General features: G+C 41.7%; 1 protein-coding gene across 4 annotated transcripts in view; it reads right to left on the bottom strand.

Annotated features, from left to right (window-relative positions):
* The window catches only part of CDKL5 (cyclin dependent kinase like 5), a 269,903-nt gene that overhangs the window by 81,145 nt on the left and 165,444 nt on the right, over nucleotides 1-23,314 (bottom strand). For all 4 annotated transcript variants that reach the window (XM_075854016.1, XM_075854017.1, XM_075854018.1 and 1 more), the window contains exon 5: nucleotides 16,003-16,048. In XM_075854016.1, the coding sequence (XP_075710131.1) occupies nucleotides 16,003-16,048 (46 nt within the window). The remainder of the gene's footprint in view (nucleotides 1-16,002; nucleotides 16,049-23,314) is intronic.

The raw sequence follows: 23,314 nt of genomic DNA, 5'->3' as shown, positions 1-23,314 counted from the left end.
TGCATTGTTTGCCATTAAAGCAACTCGAGGTAGAAAGATGCAAATCTGCACCTGTTACGATGTGTAGAATGGTGGAAAATTGGTTTAAAAAGTTGTTCTGTCAAGTAACAGATTCTAATAAAATTAGTGAAATGTAAACATGCCACCTTAATGTAGGACTCAATTTCATTTTAGTAAAGTTAAATTTTTGGGTAAGTTGCCCCTTCTCCCCACAAAATACATACAAACAAACAGTGTTTATGCCTATACAGAATTCCACTATGGAGTAGAAAGTAATACTATTTGACTTTTCCCAAAGATATTAATAAAAAATTGGAAACCCTGTGTAAAGTCTAAGGATAGACAGACTTGCTGTATGCAGCATGTCACTATCTCATTGCTCCAATTGAAAGCAAGTCTAAAGTCTCTTTTACACCGGCTAATAAGCGCTGCTGCAGCCGAGCGCTGTTCAACAAGACATGGTTGATCGGCGATAGTTTTCTCCTGTCACACGGGGCTATGGATGGGGACGAGCGGTTGTTACTCCAATCGCTCCTCTCCATCCATTATCATGTCGCCAGTGCGTCTCCCTGTTTACACAGGGAGATGTGCTGCCGACAACTATAAGGGTATGTTCACACGTAGTCAACAAAAACGTCTGAAAATCCAGAGCTGTTTTCAAGGGAAAACAGACCCTGCTTTTCAGACGTTTTTTTACCAACTCGCATTTTTCGCTGCGTTTTTCGCGCCGTTTTCGCGGCGTTTTTTACGTCCGTTTTTGGAGCTGTTTTCATTGGAGTCTATGAGAAAACAGCTCCAAAAACGTCCAAAGAAGTGTCCTGCACTTCTTTTGACGAGGCTGTATTTTTACGCGTCGTCGTTTGACAGCTGTCAAACGACGACGCGTAAATAACAGGTCGTCTGCACAGTATGTCGGCAAACCCATTCAAATGAATGGGCAGATGTTTGCCGACGTATTGGAGCCGTATTTTCAGACGTAAAACGAGGCATAATACGCCTCGTATACGTCTGAAATTTGGCCGTGTGAACATACCCTAATCTTTTACTTTTTTTAAACTATACGACCAGCAGATGATCGAGCGTTTGCTCTTTCAACTGCTGATCACTGCCCTGTTCACACGGCAATTATTGGCAACGAGCTTTATATGAATGCTCATCTGCATGATTATCTGCCAGTGTAAAAACCCCTTTCGTTTGTTTTGGAGTGTATTTCAATTTTTTACAGCTTATTTTCCATGTTGGCTCCAAGATACTGAATCTAAATTTGCTAAATCTATCTTGAAGGGATTGTCAGGTTTAGAAAACCCATTTTAAAAACTTTATAAAGGGAATTCTGAGATAATAGAGGAGAGTGGATTAAGATGGTCTTTCCCTGGAGGAACCAGCACGTCAATAAGAACTGTGCAATACTTAATTTTCCCTGTGGTGGCACTGCAGGGAAATTGAGAAACCTGCTGAATACAATCCGTGCATCGGGAAAACCCTGTGATCAGCTTATAGTTGGAGTACCCTTCTAACAGAAAGGGATTGTAAAAAGCAGACTACACCTTTAAGCTTCACTATGCCTCTGAAAAGTTGAATATTTACATATTATCTCTAGTAAATGTATTTCTTGGTACATCACAAGCTGGTTCTAGGAATAATCATTAAATATATGATTATGGATGAGCAAACAATTTAGCATGATTTGACGATTAGCCAGATATGCAAATTTGCATATTCGCCAGGGAATACATTTGTCTATGATTCTCCTAAATTCGGCAAAAGCAGATTTCAAATCGCACAACATCCATATGCTTTATGCATCTTAATGGCTGGTGAACCATGGCCAGACTTGTTTTAAGCAAATATGAGTTGAGCCCTAGATATGACTGAAAATTATCAATACTCAAATAATGTACAGCATTTAAAAAAATGAGTGGAAAGAATTTTCTCATCTGTCCATGTAAAAAAAAATTCAGTCTAAGGAACTAAATATAATTCAAACAGCTAAGGGAACCATAGTGAAAGTAGACAATAAGGGGAAACTATTAAAGTAAATAACTACGGCTTCCTCATGAACGGGCAAAGAAAATATATTAGAATACTTATTAGAGAAAATGTAGGAGCTCTAGAAATTGGCATCCAAATTGACAAAGAAAAGTTCCCTTCATAAGTTCTAAAATGTCACATAATACATTCAGAATTTGGAACACTTTGTCAGGTCCATTCTGGTTACACAGTTGTCAAGCTGTCACACAGAAAGAATGGAACTGCTTCCCAGAACAGACATTTCCTACCATGATAAGTAATAAATAACACAAGCTGCAAAGCATTTATCTTCAAAACTTATGCTCCAACTTTGTATTTTCCTCTATGTAAGCAAAAGAATGGCACATTCCAAATGAAATGTCAGCCATACTTTCCCTTCTAATCAAAATGACATGTGACAGATTTTGTTTGAAACATGTTTGAAACGCGTTGGCAGCTAGGAAATAACTGTAGTAGCTTGGAATCTCTACATGGGTTATATATGGGTTATTTAGATTTCCGAAAATCCCATACTGATAAGGATGTTTTAATTATTTATTTATTTTAAAAACTGACTTTGTATGTAGATAAACCTTTCTTTAATTTAGTTTTAATATTATATTTCATTTAATGATTGCTAATATATTATGTTATAGGAAGGGGTGAGTGAGGGCTGTGTCAGTGTAGCATTGTACTACTGTCACGAGAATGCATATTATGGAGAACACAGTAATTATATAGACATTATTTACACAGTATATACACCAGTGAAGAAAGTCCAATGATATTTATTATATAGATGTGTAAAAGGTGAGATATCCTGAGCAGGGGCATGGCTAGGGTCTTAAATGTTTAGGGGCACAAGCAGTTACGTATGGGGACGCTAATCAAAGACACCTGTAGAGAGTGCCCCACACTGTGCCCCCTGTAGATAGTGCTACACCCCCTGTACATAGTGCCACACCCCCCCTTGAAGATAGTACCCCTAAACAAGTAAAAAACAAATTACACTCACCTAGTCCCATTCCCACGATAAACGGAGTCGGATAGTCTTGCAGTCTCCCTAGTGCTGCAGCCTATGAGTTGCCTAGACAGGGCCCTTGCGTAGGCCGTCACGATGCAGTGATGTCATCGTGCGGCCTGTGCAGGGATTCTGTCCCAGCGTCTTATAGGCTGCAGGCCTAACATGACCTGTAGCCTAGTGAATGGCAAAGCAGGGAGCTGATAGCTAGCAAAGCCACCGATCCGGAGTTACAATCTGTACTATTGGATAGCAATTTGCAATAAAGGCAAATACTGTAATACCGAATTTCCACTCTACTATATAAATAAATCGAAATTGTAATTTTTTTTTTAACAATAAAAGAAAATGATTGTGTGCCTATAGTGATTTTTGTTTTACTACAGTAATAAACCCATTCCTGCCTTTATTCTGGTGGTCAATACTTTTATTTATTTTTATAAACAAAATTTTTTATTGAACCAATAGATTCACAATGATTACATACATCAATGAAACCTTGCAAATATAGCGTAAAAATTTGGATCAAATTTTTTTTTTACACAAAAACAGAAAGTAAAACATACAAGCAAAGTCCTACCTGAGGCATGCTGAAATGACCATACATTTCGACGAGTAATTCACAAAATGGAATTATAATAGTTAGAATTTGTCCACTGATCCCACAAGAGCGTACATTTATATGAATTTTGAATAGAGGCTAGAGAGCGTTCCATAATACAATTATTATTGACATATAATACCAATTCACGTATACTAGGCAGTGTTGTAGATTTCCAGTATTATGCAATTAATAACAATAACATATGAAAAATTTAATTTCTATCACCCGGAGAGAAATCTGCCAACCCCACATGTTATAAAGCTAAAGCTGGTATAAGCTTAATATCAACCCCTATAATAGATCGTAATAAATTTTCCACCTGCTGCCAAAAGCATGATAGTATGCTACATTCCCAGAATATATGAAGCATAGTACCTTTAGAAGTTAGGTGGTCAGTACGTTTACGGCGCTACCAAATTTATATACATTATTTATGTTTTTTTTTTACTTTTACCAAATAAAAACACTTAAAAATAGTTGTGTCCCCGTAGTCTGAGACCCTTAACTTTTTTATTTTTCCATCAATAGAGCTGTGTGAGGGCTTGTTTTTTTGGCGGTTGTTTTTATTGGTACCATTTAGGGGCACTGTACATACAACTTTTAGATTTTTTTGTAAAAGCAAAGTGACCATAAAACAGCAATTGTGGCTTTTTGTTTTTTTCTTTTTTCACTTTCACGGCGTTCACCATGCAGGATTATGAACATTATATTTTGATAGTTTGGATCGCTACGGATGCGGCGATAACAATTATGTTTATTTTTTACGTAAAATAATGGGAAAAAGACAAAAGATCTTTATTGTCTATGACTGGCTTAACACCCTGGGGTAAAAATTCAATCTTTTCAACATTCTGGCTATTATAGCTACATTCGTACATTGTAAAGTGTGAACTCTGTGAAAAAGAATTATCTCAATTCACAGTCAGCGCTTTTCATCAATATTGCATGCTGAACTTATCTGTTGAGAGGAATACTCTAAAATAGATATATATTTTATAGTAAGCATCAGGAAAATGTCATCAGCAAGAGTTATATAGAGGTTGTGTTCTGACAGGTCTAGAATGATTTAACAGGGTTTTCTTAGCAACTTGCAGTATCTAACTATAGCATACAGACTTTTCAGAAAATCTTCACGCTTGATTACGTTAATTTATTAATAATTCAGTTAACATGCTCTTGGGTAAAGATTCCACCTAACAACAGTTACTGATATGCAGAAGTAGATGAATAACAAACACAACAATGCTTTGTCTAGTGTCAGGAGACAAAAATGCTAAACAATCATAGGTCTACTAGGGACCGATTTAACCCAGGCCTGCTGTTTTATCCAAGGACAATTTAGGACTTCTAATAACTTCACAGCACAAGTAAAGAGTTTAACTAATATATATCATGGTGGCACTGCAGATATTGTTTCACCGTACATTCAAGGGTTGGATTCGGCCAGTTCTACCAATACGCTTACTAACATTGCAACCATATCCCAGAACTGGTTGCTGGCCACTCCTGTTGCCAGACTCCTGTATTAGACATCAGCTGCCTATATAGTCAATCAGGGACTGCTGCTTCTCTGTATATAGTGTGTGTTGTATAGATGTGTATCATGTGTGGTGTTTATGCAAGTTATAATTCCCTTGAGTGGAGGGCACACTTCATAGAAATAGAGGGGGCACAATCTGCTGCGGCATGCTTTGAGTGGTGGAACCATACCATTTCCAGAAGGGTAGTGAACCTGTCTTTAAAAATTTTAATCCCGCCCCTGCATACTGTAACGTCGGGGTAGGGAGACGGACAGGTGAGCCCTAATCTACCCGCCACTCAGTCCCTGCCTACTTGCACAGTCCGTCCTAAGCGACGGCGTACAACTAGGCGACGGTCCCTATGCTCACGACAAACAAAACAAGACAAGGGAACACAGAAGCAAGGGAAGAGGGGCAGTTGCCCACGGAAACACCGTGAGCAACAGAGTAGTGAACGAGCCGAGTCAAACCAGGAGAGTAAGCGGGAGCAAAAGCAGAACAGGAGAATAGTCAGTCAAGCCAGGGTCAATATGAAGCAGAGGTGAATGGTAATAGCAAGTACCTGCAGTTGTGCCATAACCGGAAGAGGAATATTCAGACTTTGACCCAAGACCATCTCTGTAATGCCGGTGGCGGGTCCCCACTCCTGCCGGCGTCGTACCTTCTCCCGCAGCCTGTCCTTCCTCCAGGCCACAGGCATCTTCATGTGTCTCCTGATCGCGGTTGCACTGTTATTAATGCATGCGCTGGCCATCTCTTAAAGGGCTAGCGCACGCAAAATTCAAATATGCACTCAATCATCCCTGCTGCTCCCCAGGTCTATTTAAGGCACCTTCACCATCTTCAAGGTGCCTAAGCAGTTTTAGAACAACTTAGAGTTATCCCCCAAAGGTTCCTGTATGCACATGATACTGTCTGCTATCGCTTTCAGTTATCAGTCTGTATCCAGTGATCCGCTACCAGTCTGTATCCAGTGATCCGCTACCAGTCTGTATCCAGTGATCCAGGACCAGCCTGTATCCAGTAATCCAGGACCAGCCTTTATCCAGTAATCCAGGACCAGCCTGTATCCAGTATCCCCTCACTGCCTATGTCCAGTTACCTGATACCTGCCTGTGTCCAGTTACCTGCTACCTGCTTGTATCCAGCTGCCAACTACCGGTCTTCGTTCCGCTGTCTGCATCCACCTGTCATAAAGGTACCATGTAGCTGTGCCTGTCTAGCACGTGTCTGGCCAGCAACTACTCCACCGGGACCACCCCAAGATGTAGCGAACTGGCAGTCTCCCGGCAGCGAAGACCAGATCCCTGTATATGGCTTAAAGGGTGAAGACCGGGAAGGCTGCTTAGAACATGTCCTTGGAGGTGGCCCTAAGCCAAATCAGCAGGGTAGCGCAGTGGGTCCACAAACCTGTCGGTGGTTACAGTCTCAAATATAAAATGTACCCGATGATTCGGTGACATGGTGGTTGCGGGCAAACTCAGAGCAAACTCAGACTACCAGGCCCAGGTAGCAACTCAGACCAATTATTGTGATGAGAATTAGTATAGGTTCAGAGAACCTGTTTAAGGATTCAATTGATCCATTCCATCTGACAGTTAGGCCGAATTCACACGAGCGTGTTCGGTCCACGATATACGGTCCGTATGTCGGCAGTATTTCCCAGACCGAACACACTGCAGGGAGCTGGGCTCTTATCGTCATAGTTATGTATGACGCTAGGAGTCCCTGCCTCGATACGGGAAAACTGTCCTGTACTGTAATCATGTTTTCAGTACGTGACAGTTTTCCCGCAGCGAGGCAGGGACTCCTAGCGTCATTGATAACTGTGGACGATAAGAGCCCATCTCCCTGCAGTGTGTTCGGTCCGGGAAATGCGGCCGATCTGCGGACCGTATATCGTGGACCGAACACACTCGTGTGAATCTGGCCTTACTCTGAGGATGGTAAACAGAAGACATGTCCAGAGAATTCTTTAAAGCTTTACACAGTGTCCTCCAAAATTGAGAAACAAACTGCACTCACCGATCTGAAACAACGCAAGCTGGAACACCATAGAGGCTAAATATTTCCTTGGAAAATATCTTAGCCAAATGGGGGGAGCTGAGGGAAACTAGTGGTACAAAAATGGGCCATTTTAGATAAGTAAAGTAGATAGTAGTGAATTCGTGAGCACGAGACAACAAACTCTTTGACTTCTGGTCTCCATTCTGCCCACTAAAAGTAACGGGAGAGTAATTGGCTGGAACTTTTAATTCCAAGGTGTCTCGACGACAATGAATATCGAGCCTGAGATCACACCTTCAGGTGGAGATCTGGGTATACATAGGATTGCCATCTAGGAGGATGTTCAGGGGAAATATTGGTAGTGGATAGAATACAGTGAGGTAGATATGTGCTGGATCCTCAGCAAGGCAATCAGATGGATCAAAGGACCTAGAAAGAGCATCTGCTCCACTTGTCTCGTCGGCCAGACAATGAAACAAGATCAAACCAAAATGTGAATAGAAGAATGACCAACTTTCTTGAAGTGGAGGTGGTGCTTTTGGGCACTGGCGTAGCTATAGGGGTCGCAGCGGTCGCAATTGCGACCGGGCCCCGAAGCCAGGGGGGCCCACGGCCCCCCGCACCACATCAATAAAAAATTACTATAGTAACTCGGGCCGCGGGCCCCTGTTACTATAGTAACATACTTTACTTACCTTCCTGGTTCCGGATCGCAGCGGAGGACCTGACGTCAAGCGCTGTGCGCAGCACATGACGTCACAGCGCTATGCGCCGCGCACAGCATCGAGACGACAGAACTCCCGCCGCGGCCGAAGAGGAAGGTAAGGTTAGCCCTGACTGGCGGGGTCCGACTCCCGGGACCCGCCAATCAGCTGTTTTGAAGGGGCCGCAGCACTTGTACGAGAGCTGCTCCCCTTCATTCCTGTCACTTCATTCCGGTCACACTGTGAATCCGTGTCGGCGATTCACAGTGTGAGCAAGTAGTGAAATGAAATGGAAGCAGCTCTCGTACGAGTGCTGCGGCCCCTTCAAAACAGCTGATTTGCGGGTCCCGGGCGACACATCAGCTATTGATGGCCTATCCTGTGGATAGGCCATCAGTGTTTAGGGACTGCATAACCCCTAAGCCTACGATGTAGCAGGCTTAGGGGGCCCATGAGACAGGATCACAGATTGTGTGATCCTGTCTGCTGGGCCCTGTATCTAAGCCAATTACATGGTAGGCTTAGATACATGGCCCATGTGTGATCCTGTCTGCTGGGCCCTGTATCTAAGCCAATCACATGGTAGGCTTAGATACATGGCCCATGTGTGATCCTGTCTGCTGGGCCCTGTATCTAAGCCAATCACATGGTAGGCTTAGATACATGGCCCATGTGTGATCCTGTCTGGTGGGCCCTGTATATAAGCCTACCACACTGTAGGCTTAGATACATGGCCCATGCGTGATCCTGTCTGCTGGGCCCTGTATCTAAGCCAATCACATGGTAGGCTTAGATACATGGCTCATGCGTGATCCTGTCTGCTGGGCCCTGTATCTAAGCCTACCACATTGTAGGTTTAGATACAGGGCCCCAGCAGACAGTAGTCTTATATTGTATAAGATTACTTTCTGCTGGACCCTGTATCTAAGCCTACATTGTGGTAGGCTTAGATACAGGGTACACAGACAGTATCACACATGGGCCCTGTATCTAAGCCTAACACACGTGTTACTAATCATTTTTTGTGTGTGTTTTCTTACAGGTTCGGTCGTTGGACTACGTCGGATTCCAGGACTACTTCGATGACAGCTTTTTTTTATTATCAATAAAATGGTTAATGAGGGCTGTGTGGGTTGTTTTTTTTATTTCAATAAAATATTTTTTCTATATCTTTGTGTTTTTTTTTAAACTATATTACTACCGCCTTAGTAATGGCCGCCGGCTCATTGACGACGCCCATTGCTAAGGCAGGGCTTAGTGTTAGCCGGTGCAGAGGCGAACACTAACCACCTTTATTACCCCGGTACCCACCGCCACCAGGGGTGCTGGGAAGAGCCGGGTACGATCCAGTACCTGACCATCTGTAGTGATGGTCGGCCACTGCGGTGGCCGCAGGCTGGTATTATCAGGAGGGGAAAGGCCAAAAACAGCGGCCCTTCCCACCCTGGTGATGCTAGGCTGCTGCTGCTTTATTGTATCTGGCTGGGTATGAAAAATGGGGGGGACCCCACGTCATTTAAAAAAAAATAATTGGAAAGAACGATGTGGGGTCCCCCCCAATTTTCATAACCAGCCAGATGCAACACAGCAGCAGCAGGCAGCATTACAAGGGTGGGAAGGGCCACTGTTTTTGGCCTTCCCCAGCCTAATACTACCAGCCTGCGGCCACCCCGGTGCCTGCCCGTCACTACAGATGGTCGGGTACTGGTTCGTACCCGGCTCTTCCCAGTACTCCTGGTGGTGGTGGGTACTGGGGTAATAATGGAGGTTAGTGTAGCCTCTGCACCGGCTAACATTAAGCCTCGCCTTAGTAATGGAGGTTGTCAATCAGCCAGCGGCCATTACTAAGGCGGTGATAATAAAGTTTAAAAAGATACAAGCACATAGAAAAAATATTTTATAGAAATAAAAAAACACAACCCTCATTAACCATTTTATTGAGAATAAAAAAAACGCCGTGATTGAAGTCCTCGAATCCGAAGTCCAACAACCGAACCTGTAAAAAAAACACAAACACACAAAAATAATCAGTAACACATAAAGAAGCAAAATTATTATTCTTACCTATCCTGGGTCCAGCGCTGGAGCCGCAATGTCAGCGAGCTGAGCCCTGTATCTAATCCAATCATGTGTGATACTGTCTGCTGAGCTGTGTATCTAATCCAATCATGTGTGATACTGTCTGCTGAGCTGTGTATCTAATCCAATCATGTGTGATACTGTCTGCTGGGCCCTGTATCTAATCGTATCTTGTGTGATACTGTTTGCTGGGCCCTATATCTAATCCGATCATGTGTGATACTGTCTGCTGAGCCACTGTATCTAATCCTATCATGTGTGATACTGCCTTCTGAGCCACTGTATCTAATCCTATCATGTGTGGTACTGTCTGCTGAGCCACTGTATCTAATCCTATCATGTGTGATACTGTCTGCTGGGCCACTGTATCTAATCCTATCATGTGTGATACTGCCTTCTGAGCCACTGTATCTAATCCTATCTTGTGTGATACTGTCTGCAGAGCCACTGTATCTAATCCTATCCATAGTTTATAGGGTTGTAGTTCTATAGATATGCTATGCTGTCTCCTATACACACATTTTTTTTTGGGCAGACACATATTGGGACTATTTCTCCTGACATTTTAAGCCCTTAGGGTATGTTCACATGGCAGCGTCCGTTACGGCTGAAATTTTCAGGAGAAAGCGGCACCGTAATTTCAGCCGTAATGGCATGTGCAGGCGTCTTTCGCTGCGTCCATTACGGACATAATTGGAGCTGTTTTTCTATGGAGTCCATGGAAAACGGCTCCATTTACGTCTGAAGAAGTGACAGGAACTTCTTTGACGCGGGTGTCTTTTTTACGCGCCGCCTTTTGACAGCGGCGCGTAAAAAAAAATGAGACCGTCGGCACAGAACATCGTAAGACCCATTCAAATGAATGGGCAGATGTTTGCCAAGGCTTTTGAGACGCATTTTCGGACGTAATTCAATGCTAAAACGCCCGAATTACGTCCGTAAATAGGGTGTGTGAACCCAGCCTTAGTGACGCCCCCGGCTGCTAGTGCTGCATTGTTGGGTCACTTAGGAGACCCAGCGATGCAGCTGAAAGATGCGGACCGTCGGCCATGAGAAGTTTGCGGGGGGGGGGCCAGTAAGAAGTTTTGCATCGGGGCCCATGAGCCTTTAGCTACGCCCCTGCTTTTGGGCCTCTGGGTTGCTCCCTCTGAAGGTGCGACATTGTGGCGGCGAGCACCACCATGTGGTGATGCAACCAATAGAGTAGGGACCTAATTATCCGGGGTCACTGTGAAGTGGTAAATGGGCTTATACAATTTGATCAAAATGTTAACAAAGAACCTCCTGTTCATGTTCATTGATTAATATTGTGGATGTGCGGCCCTTGTTTCTCCTCTTCAACCAGTTTAGTTATACTGTATGTGCTGCAATTGCTTCGCTCCTTGTAATCAGTTTTATCTACAGTAAATCACTGTGTTGAACAAGGTGAAATGAACACTGGTGCAAGAACCCGGAACATTTTTAGTTTAGATTTAATATAAGACTCTTCGTAGGAACAGCTGCGAAACACGGCAAAGTTCTGTAAAATAATGTAACAACAATATAAAAATATAATACCAAAATAACCTGTAATTGATGTTATTGTCTGTGGCATAGGACAATCAAAAAGAGAGTTGGGTGCATCTGAAGACATGCGGAGCCTCTTAATCCTTTTAGTCTGCCAGAAATCTCCTAGAATGCTTGGCTGAATTTAAGTCAGAAAGGCTTAATTTTGTGAATTGTATATCAATACAGGTCCCTTATGTAAATGAACACTACACTTATAGCTAACACTTAGGGTATGTGCACACACACTAATTACGTCCGTATTTGACGGACGTATTTCGGCCGCAAGTCCCGGACCGAACACAGTGCAGGGAGCCGGGCTCCTAGCATCATACTTATGTACGACTCTAGGAGTCCCTGCCTCCTCGTGGAACTACTGTCCCGTACTGAAAACATGATTACAGTACGGGACAGTTGTCCTGCAGCGAGGCAGGGACTCCTAGCATCGTACATAAGTATGATGCTAGGAGCCCGGCTCCCTTCACTGTGTTCGGTCCGGTACTTGCGGCCGAAATACGTCCGTCAATTACGGACGTAATTAGTGTGTGTGCACATACCCTTAAGGCTACACCACATTCGCCACATGCAGAAAATGCTCCTGATGCACTTTAATGGGCTCAATGTAGGTAAAAAAAATAGTATTTTTTTTTTGGCATATGTATGAGCCATCTGCATTGGCTTTATTACAGGGGATACCGTGAAATATATACGTTTTTTACAATAGGAGTCACTGGGCAACATAAATAACTGTATTTCATAAAGTTTAAATATTTCAGGGACATACGTTCAGAGTATAACCCAAGAATAAACAAGAAACAAGGTTTTAACCCAGTCTTAGGCTCTGTTCACACTTCGTTTACAGCAGGTGTATGCCAAAATGTGTCCTTTTGGCAGGGATATAAGTATAATTTATGGGGCCCATAGAGAAATCAGGTGGACCTCCACCAAGTAGTGACAGGAAAATGTAATAGCCGCATAAGTAGTAATAATTAAAAGTATGAATAATTGTGCCACATATCAGATAATCCACATACTGGAAATAGAATAAAGATAGCATAAAGCCACCGACTGCTAGATAGAAGAAAGTCACCAACTTGTTATTCCCCACAATTTCTTGCACCCTGGGTCCCATAGTAACTGCTATGGTGCTACCGCTATAGTTCTGTGTCTTTTGGCATATGCTGGACTGAGATGCATTTGCATACGCACCTTCTATTCCGCTGTATGGAATAGCGTAGTAGACTAGGGTTGTCAAGATACCAGAATTTGGACTTCAATACCGATACTTTGTGTAGTATTGCGAATTTCGATACCAAAACGATACTTTGTCAACAGTAATAAAAAAACCAAAATAAGTTCTTCCATTTTCTGATGTGAGGCACGAGGTGTGATGAATTTTGAATGTGCCTCACATTAAGGCCGGATTCACACGAGCGTGGCACTTAACAGCTCCGTGCGTCAGCCCCGTATGATGCGCGGCTGTGTGATTTTCGCGCAGCCGTCATCATTATGACACTCTGTTTGGATGTTTGTAAACAGAAAAGCATGTTGTGCTTTTCTGTTTTCATTCATAGTTTTACAGCTGTTGCGTGAATCACGCGCGTCCCACGGAAGGGCTTCCGTGTGGTGCGTGTGATTTTCAGGCACCCATTGACTTCAATGGGTGCGTGATGCGCAAAAATACGCACAAAGAACGGACATGTTGTGAGTTTTACACAGCGGACTCACGCTGCGTAAAAATCACGGACAGTCTGCACTGCCCCATAGACTAATATAGGTCCGTGCGAGGCGCGTGAGAATCACGCGCGTTGCACGGATGTATACCTCGTTCGTCTGAGTAAGCCCTAATAGTAATTACCCCAACATGTTTATCAGTCATAATTAACAACAATTTCTTGTGCAGTTTATTACGGCCGCGCCAATACGGAATATGTGTATATTTTATGTATTGAGACTTTTTTGACTGTTTATTGTAAAAAATTTGTATTTTTTTTAGGTTTTTACTTTTTTATTTTTAAACTTTAATGTACTGGCATATATCTATATGCCAGTACATTAACCTGTGTACGGATAGTACACAGGCAGTTGTTAGGACATACCTAAGTATGCCCTAACAACAGGAAATATGGTAAGACAGCCCTTCAATGCACCCTGGGCTGTCTGCCCATATATGGTATGTCCTTCAATCGCGTCATAGGAAGCGTCACAGGCATTCCCTGACGCGATCCAAGAGGAATTCCCCCTTCTCATATTCCCCTTGAATCCTGCGGTCAGCTTTGATCACAGCATTCAGGGGAAAGATCAGAGGTTTCTCTCATCTCAGCCGTTAGAGCGAAGTTGCTGCAGTGTAATACAGCCATTGCCCCGCTCCTGACAACAAGTACGCGTGCGTGGTCAGCATGAGGTTATGCGGCTGGCGCTACACTAATGAGCGGTGGCGCAGGCACTGAAGACAGAACATGGGGGTGTTTTGCAGTGCGCCTGTCATGTTCTGTCTTCAGTGCTGCCGCTAATTAGTGCAGCGCCGGCCGTATCACATCATGCTGATCACGTGCGCACTTGTTGTCAGGACTCAGGAGCAGGCCAATGGCTGTATCACACACTCTCATACGTTCATGTGTTACAATACTGCACAGCACATGTATCGAAATACATGAATTAACGGTATCGAACCGTTTGAGGGTGCTTACTATGGGTGACATATTCTGTTGTATGCCTATACGGCCTTCTGTTAGAGGTATTTGTTGGGAAATGCTGCTGATATATACCTTTGTCTGAAAGGTTCAAATGAAGTGTAAACTAGACACAGGCTAATGTATGGACGTGTCACTTTACCTGGATAAAAACAGCTGATTAACTATCTGAAGTATATGTATATCAATTTATGTTCCTGGAAATTGCAGGTATTGTACAAAATAAAATATGACAACTAGGGGTAGGTGTTGTCCCCATGGCTGTTCACTGCTGGTATACTTTGTCATTGACAATTCATCGTTTTGTTGTTTTTGTTTTTTCACTGCCAGGTGTTCTAGTTTTCATACATTCTATTTTTCTCTTGATATATTTTATTTGTCTGCGTCATATTGATGGATTTTATGTACAAAATTATATCTATGTCTAAGCTCCCATTTTTCTTAATAATATTCTAAAACAAAATAAAGACAAAACACAATCAAACATTGTGTCATTCAAAAACAATTTTTCAAGGATAGCTAAATAATATCAATATTGTGGAAATAATTACAAAAATATGCTATTTCTGGATTAAGAAATGAGATGCATTCAGACATTCTTTAATTTCTGATATTATATTTTTAAAAAAATTCCCTGCCAAAAAAAAAGTAGTCTCTTGGGATGTACAAAATGTATAATATTTGTTCAGAGAACGTTTTAGTTACGAAAATATTAAAATCACCTTCCCTTGCTTTGATTTGCCTTGTCCAGGCTGCTCCCACTTAGAGTTCCAACACCTCCACAAGAAGCTGTTTGATTTTCACTCACATATAGTGCAATTAATGGTCATTGTTTGGGGACTCCATGTATGTAATTTAGTGCAATTACACATGAAATAAAGACCTTGTGGGATGTAGGAAATTACACATACAACTCAAGGCTCAGCTTAAGGCAACCACAGGAATTTTCCAGCTTTATATACATATAAGACATATATCGCGTTAGACATAAGATACATATAGGTCAGATGACTCAATTTAAAGAACCAAGAATAAAAACAATAAGTCATTTGTCTAATGAGGACTTTAAAGAATGTAATTAACAATGACTCATTTCAGTTTCTGAATGTCTAAATATACTCAAGGTAAGCAGTACAATAAAAAAAAAAAAACAACTTGTTTTATTTTAATATTTCTTAAATTATCTGAGTTCTAGTGCATTATAGGAGCATAGCTAAGACGTAAGGGACTTTTTATTGGCTCACTCTTACGGAATCTAAGTAATGGTTTGTAGAATGCAATTTAAAATGGACTGGAAGATATAAAGCAAGATCAGTACAAGTATTTTCAAAAATTGAAGTTTTACCACAAATTGTTTTGCAGCGACGTGTGAACTCAGTCTAAGGGTGAGGACACACCTAGTGACATCTACAAGCACTTAAAAACCACGCTCACCAAATTAAAAATTGTTAGTTAATAGCCACACAATTTGATTGTGCGGTTTTGCAGGTAAAACTGCCGTATTACCTGCAAAATTATGTTGCCCTTAACAATTTGTAATCTGCGCCCACCACAAGTGGAGCATGACTTTAGGCCACATGCGGACGCCGCTACGTGTGTCCTCACCCTAATGGAATCACACTTTGAATGGATTTGTGGTCTGTTCGTTTCAATAAAATAATTAATATTTAAATATTCATAGATCATAGTATTCATATATTAATAAGCAAAGCTGTCCTGGGTACTCAGGTTGACAATCTCACAAAATATGCTAAATAGATGAAGCCATATAATCAGGTTGCAGGAAGCCGCATAAATTGAGATCCACAATGATACATACCTTCGCTGTCTTTAAATTTTTTAATTGCCACAATTTCCTTTGTTTCCTAGAAAAAAAAAGAGTGACATTTTAATCCTGATACAGTAATATTTAATAAAGCAAATAAACACAACACGGTCTGTACAACCATGTAGATATTCAGATCTATCCACTGTACTGGGTGACTCATGTATCTTAACAAAACACTGTATAGTATATGTTTATTACAATACTTTCACATCCATAGAATGTATAGATCCCAGGGAATAGCCTTTACTCTTAAATAGAATTATAAAAGTGTGGAGTAACCATATAAAAAGAAAAGCTACATTTATTTGGAGGTATTATTGTTCCATGACTCAAGAGAAGATTTTAGTGAAATGTACCGCATTTGTGATGAATACGGTTCTGGGACCCACTGCCCACTGAATGTGTAGTTCTGTTATTCAGCGTTAATATACGTCACCCTGCCTTCAAAGTTTAGAGTGTGTAAAAAAGTCAACGTCCAGACATTAATTCATATGTCATTAAATAGTAGTGAGTGTTTTATATAAATCACGTATGCATCTATCTCAATACACAGGTAACACAATATTTCATGCACTCACTTCTCCCCATGTCTTGATGTTTTTATATCCTGAAGCAACATGATATTCTGCTCCCCTTGTATGAGGAACCTAAGGCTACATTCACACGACAGTGAAAAACTACCGTGTGATGGCCGTTCTTTGAACGACCGTCACATGGGCGTTTTCAGAACAATGATGTTCTATGGGTCTATTCACACGGCCGTTTTTTTAACGGCCCGTGAATATTGCCCATCAAACAATAGGACATATCCTATTTTTGCCCGTTTTCAGGGCAAGACGACTCCCATGAAAGTCAATGAATCCGTTTTTACCAGCCATTTTTCAGGAATAAATCCTTGTAACGGCCGTTAAAAACTGATCCTGGCCGTGGACTCCCCACAAACAGCGCTACTTTGAGCCCTGAGCCCGGGGAAGCCCCTGACAGCACTGTCCATAAATGTCCTATTTTTGCCTATTTTCACGGCCTGACGGCCCACATAGAATGTCAATGGATCCGTTTTTAACGTCTGTCAATACATGTAAGAAACAGTTAAAAACGGATCTGTGACATGGGGATTCAAGAGTCAAGGGTACTATTGGTTCCCTTGCTGGCTATCGGCGGCGCGATAACACATACTCACCTATGCAGCGCCGTCCTCTTCACGTGTGGTTTCTAGTCTCACGGGTTCTGCAAAGGCGATGAGATGATGTCATTGCGCCGCCTTCGCAGTACCCGTGAGACTAGAGACCACACGCGAAGAAGATGGCGCTGCATCGGTGAGTATGTAGGGCATTCAGGCGGAATTAAATGTTGTGTATTGTTGTGCTCACTACAAGGGTAGTGTGGCGCTAGTACCGGGGGCATGGTTGTCAACTGTAGCGAGTCCTGAATTTACAGAGACAGTCCCGGAAGATTACTAAAGGAAGGGGGATGTGGTGCTTTCTCCAGAGGGGTGGCTGTGTGCCATCATCTCCAGGGGGGCTGTGTGCCATCATCTCCAGGGGGGCTGTGTGCCATCATCTCCAGGGGGGCTGTGTGCCATCATCTCCAGGGGGGCTGTGTGCCATCATCTCCAGGGGGGCTGTGTGCCATCATCTCCAGGGGGGCTGTGTGCCATCATCTCCAGGGGGGCTGTGTGCCATCATCTCCAGGGGGGCTGTGAGCCATCATCTCCAGGGGGGCTGTGTGCCATCACCTACAAGGGGTCTGTGTGGCATAATCTACAGGGGGTCTGTGTGGCATCATCTACAGGGGGTCTGTGTGACATCATCTACAGGGGGTCTGTGTGGCATCATCTACAGGGGGTCTGTGTGGCATCATCTACAGGGGGTCTGTGTGGCATCATCTACAGGGGGGCTGTGAAAATCATGACAATGACCTTCCTTTGGGTGTTTTCAGGGGGTTGGGACAAAAAAGCCTGACAAATTAATTTCATCCGTTTTTTTTAACGGCCATGAAAAACTAATGTAAAACGGATGTTAAACGGCCATTAAAAAGGGACAGATGGACTGGAAATTGATGAAAATTTGGAGACACACTGATGCAAGACGGCCATGAAAAACGGACAGTTAATCAATTTTTAATGGCCATTTTTTTTCACAGTCGTGTGAATATAGCCTACGACAAGATTGCATTAATAGGCAGATAATTGGCATAAATCTAAAATTGCTCATAACTTGCTCAAAAATGATCGTTTTTCAAAATAAAAACCACTGTTATCTACATTACAGCGCCGATCGGATTATGTAGGAGTTAGGGCACATATAATCTGGTGACAGAGCCTCTTTAAAGTAAATTTGATCCCATTTTCTGTGATATAAACAACAAAGGACATATTGTAAATGTCTAAGATAAGAAAAAGACTGGCGCTGCTTTGACTCTTGAAGCACTATGGGTCTCAGCAATCAGACGACTGCACAGGTCTAGACAGACTCAGATGGATCCACAACAGGTGGTGCTCAGTGGTATGACAAGATAAGTATAGGCGCAATAGTAATAGTAGAAAAAATCCACAGCACTCAAGGTGAGTGCAATGGATTTTTTCTACTATTACTAGAGGACATATCGTCCTTTTCATTGTTAAGGCCCAGTTCACACAGCATTTAGCGATTTACACAGAAGCCGCAAGAAACACCCAAATCTCCCTTGATTTCAATGGAAGGTAGAGTAATTTTTTTTTCCAGGCATTTTTTGACCTTGTGCGGAAAAAGTAGCATGCCCTATCTTGGAGTGGTTTCCGCCTCCAATCCTACATTGAAATCAATGGGAGGCAGAAAAAAAAATGCGCATTTTTTGCATTTGCGTAATAAAAAAAAACCCTAAAAAAAACAAAAAAAAAACAGCCTCAAAAAAAGCATCAACAAACAGTTGCATTTCAAAATCTGCCTCAAAAATCCTGAAGGAGTTTTGAGGCAGATATTTTCTGCTTCGCAAGAACTCAATGTAAACATACCCTAATATAGACAATGAGAAAGGGGGTGCATTGCTTTGTAACATAGAATCATAGTAACAATGTGTTTCACCAATTCGAGATATGTCCACAAGCTTATGTGAACAAAGAAACTACAATAGCCCACATGACCACTGCTCAGGAACATGGAGTGTGTTAGGAGGCATTAGTACTATATGTGGCCTGTTATATTTTCAATAGTCCTATATTACAAGGATCTCATGTTCCTCCAGCCAAAAAAATTATGAAATGCAGAAACTATGTGAAGTCTTTCTCTTGTAATTCAGCTGCTTGTGCTTTAGGCCCTAGGATCTCAAGCTGTGTTACACATCCTGTCTCTAGGGGTCCCGAATCTGTCCTCACGCTGTGCTTTTAATACTATATATGCCACAGTGTATGATCATATCCTTGGGGACCTTGAATGTAATTTATTTAGTAGTAGGGGGTACTTGGCTTAGAAACATTGAGAAACACTGCTCTAAACTTCTGCCTTTAGTTTCTGTGAAGAGAAGTAACTATCTGACAGCAATTGCGGTCAGACATTTTAGCTCTCCTCGGAGTCATTTCTCTGTCACCTAGCCAGCAAAACAGCACTCCTCCCTTCTTTCCCATTAAATACTTAGGTTCGGTTCAAATAGTGTGTTTTTGTTGCATTTTTAACATGCGTTTTCTTGTTGTGGTAAATAACCTTCCAAGTCTCTCAATGGGTGTTCATCAACCAAAACCTAAAAACTTCTTGATAAAAACACAGTGTGAACCCAGCCTTACCTGCTTTTCAGACATGTGTCAAACAGAGGCTTCACCCTTACTTATATCATATTATTTCTATCCTATATTTTGTTAAACTATTTGAAAAAGTGTGAGTGCAGGGACATGTAGGTCCCTTTCTGCTTGTTTTTGGAAAACAAAAATCACCAGTGACAAATTAAATGTTTTACAGTTATAATTTGTTTCTTTGAATGATGTCACTAGTTCCTAGTGAAAAAATAGAACTTTAGTCTCATAAATACTGGTTAATCTTTCATGAAAGTTGCCTTCATCCTTGGGTGCAATTTTGCCATTTGGATTATACTAAAACCTTAAGATTTCACACATATTCACAATATCCTTTTTTTTACAAATTCACATTTTACATTCTAATGGTTCTGGCAAGAATGAATCCTTTCGTTTCAGAAGCCTGCTATTAACTCATGAGCTAGATTTATTATTCCTGCTTTCACAATTTGACTTTCTTCAAGACATCACATTTAAGTTCAGTCTATAGAATATATAACTGCAGGTTGCATAAGGACATTTCTTTATAACACAATAATACATCTGCACAGCATTCCTTACATGTACAAGGGTAAATGCACCATACATCTACAAGTTCCATTCACTAGCGAATCAACCAAAAAGGGTGGTTGCTTTTAGCTGCGTTTTTCTTTGTTTTTGGACTGGGGTTGCCCACGTAAAGGGCATCCCCAGCTGGGGTTGCTCAGAGTCCCCTTCGCGTTCCCCCTCAATGTAGATCTTTGCAGGAGGTCACCTTTTTAATAGGTACTGCAACATTTTAAAGCAAATATTGAAGGCTTAAAATTACACTGATCAGTAAAGCACAGAAAGAACATTTTAGTCCCAATGTATAGCTAATAAACATTACAGAACGGCCAGGCCATTAACAGAACTGTATATGCTCAAAATAATTTTATACAAAAACACCAAGTGTACTTTCCTGATTATAGACAAGTAAATAACGGTGAATGGGTCTGGTCTCAGGGTCATGTCAACCTTTTCATATTATAATGTTAAGGATAGCTGGCATGAACCACAGCAGGCCTATACATTTCCATAAATAGAGAATTCCCTGTATTTAAACCATTTTCACATTTTTCCCCTAAATTTAGCGTGTACGTCGAGAAAGCTCCCTACGTACAGGCTAAACCTGTCCATAGAGTTCCATTACCCTGATGGAAAACCAAGTGTGTGTACTTTTGGCTTCCGTCGCTATCAGTAGACTACACGATTTCATCAAATAATGTCACAGATATACGTTTAACATATACGTCATGGACTTTTCAATAGCCTTTCATGATGTATATGTTAAATGAATCCAATTATAATCTATGGGTAACTGATACGTTAAAACAATTCTTAATAACGGCATCTGTCAGCCATAGACTATAATGGTATCTGTTCAACGGATACGTCATGAACTCTCTTAACCCCAGTTCATAACTTATCCATTTAACGGATACTATTAAAGTTTATGCCATGGTTTTTCCCAACGTAATGTGTATATAGAATTATTTGATTGTGCACTTGTGGCATCTCCAGTATGACTGCCAGAATATATAGCAGATGCCAACTGAGGGGCTGGAGCCTTCTATAATTATAGAGGACAGGAAATGAAGACAGTCCAAGAATATTTAAAAGAAATGCAGCGAGGCTGTATGCAATAAATGCAACATTATCTAGAATCCAGCTTTGCATTATATCTTAGAGCAAGAAGAATGAAACCTGACATTAGGGGTGCAGAGCAATGGCTTCAAAGGGTTTTTTCAACAGAACATCTACTTATGTAAAAGGAAGCCACCTCAACAATCAGCTTATCTTTGTGGGTCTGGTTTCTGAAAACGTCTGCTATTGGCTTATACAGCCAGGAAAAATATAGTATTACATTACGACCATTTAAATGAATGAGATACAGGTCATACATGGCTGAGTGGAGTCTGTCAATTTCACTTTCTTAGTCTCTATCTCTCTCTCTCTGGGTAATAAAGTTCACCCTTCTCTGATATCCATATACCCCAATAGGGAAAATGAACAGGAGTGGTCTTAAGAAAACCCCTTTAGGCTTGGAATAAAAAACAAACAATAAACTGCAATGAAAAAAAAAAAAAAGATCTCATGACCCAAACAATTAAAATCAGAGGTTATGGACAACTACAAATGTATCAAATAAAAATATCTTCAAACCCATTAAATGGTGGTGGTCCAACTTATTTAGAAAAGTCCACCATCTCCACTCCCAGATCCCTTCGTTCAATTACCTAAAAACATCTTATGTACCTTGTAGTGAGCGGTTTCGTTATCTACAATTGAATAATTAGGTTTCTTCTATATTCAGTAACAGAGACGACTCCAGCTCACTTTTCCAGTATGAAAGGATCTATGAGACATGCTCAAACTCTAAAGAACTAACTATATATCTACACTTTATAAGTGGCTGCTAAGCAACCCTATATCACCTACACACTCATATATAAGTAAGCGGCACCAGGACCTCGGGTCTAAAATTAAAGCTGCAGACTGACTGGGATGTAGTTTTGCACTGCTCCATAAATACAACGACCATAGAGGCGACATATCATGTGATGATGCGGTAGTACTTGGATGGCAGCCGGATTGCACATGCTTTCCCTAACTTTCCAGCAACTTGTTTCCACGAGTGCCCATCTATTGGGGACATGTATCACACATGGTGGGCCTGTCCAAAGCCTACTAGATTTTGAAGCCGAGTATTTGACTTAGTCCAAAGTCTATTTGGCATAATCATACCAAACTAGCCCTATTGCACCTTACACCTCCAGAACTTACTCATTCTCAATTCAAACTATTTTCCCATATCCTACTAGCTGGGAAGATTACCATAGCTTACTTCTGGAAAAAATTAATGGTCCTATTCCAAGATGTTACAATGCGCATGGATAACATGTTCATCGATGAAAGGCCGACAAGCAAACTATTTTTTGTATATGTCCCTGTGTTTTTATCGGTTCTGTTTGTGCATCAGGAGCGTTCTGTTCCAGTTTAGGAGTTAGGGACTCGCAAGTCTGGGGATCCTTGTCGTGGATTGCGAGCTTGCGTCCTTTTGGCCAAAATGATTACCAATACCCCAGGTATTTTTCATTATTATGTATATTCGCTTCACTTGGACACAGCCGGGTCTTTGATGCTGGGAGAGCATGGTGTGTTGTTGTTTGGCATAGCAAGCAGGGTAGCCCGCTCTATGAATTATCAAGGCGTCACAAATAGGCTTCTACCTGGCTATACACGTTGTGCCTCATGACGTACACACTATCCCTCCATGTTTCACTCACTTGCACCCCATTATCCATTTATTTCTATTGAGGCACTTTACTCATTACTGCCCCCTATATTTCACTTATAGTATTACACTTGCACACACACCATTTATTATTTCTTACTACACATCCCATGCACCACACACCACTCCCCTCAAGACTAGTGGGAGTGGCTATTATTATTTAAAGCACCTGCTCGCCCTTTCATCAGCATTTCTGACCTGGCTGTGTCCATTTGTAAGTATGG

The sequence above is a fragment of the Rhinoderma darwinii genome, chromosome 2 (genome assembly GCF_050947455.1).
Source record: "Rhinoderma darwinii isolate aRhiDar2 chromosome 2, aRhiDar2.hap1, whole genome shotgun sequence".
NCBI lineage: Eukaryota > Metazoa > Chordata > Amphibia > Anura > Rhinodermatidae > Rhinoderma > Rhinoderma darwinii.
Note: the sequence above shows the minus strand (reverse complement) of the source record. Positions and strands in the feature narration are given on the sequence as shown.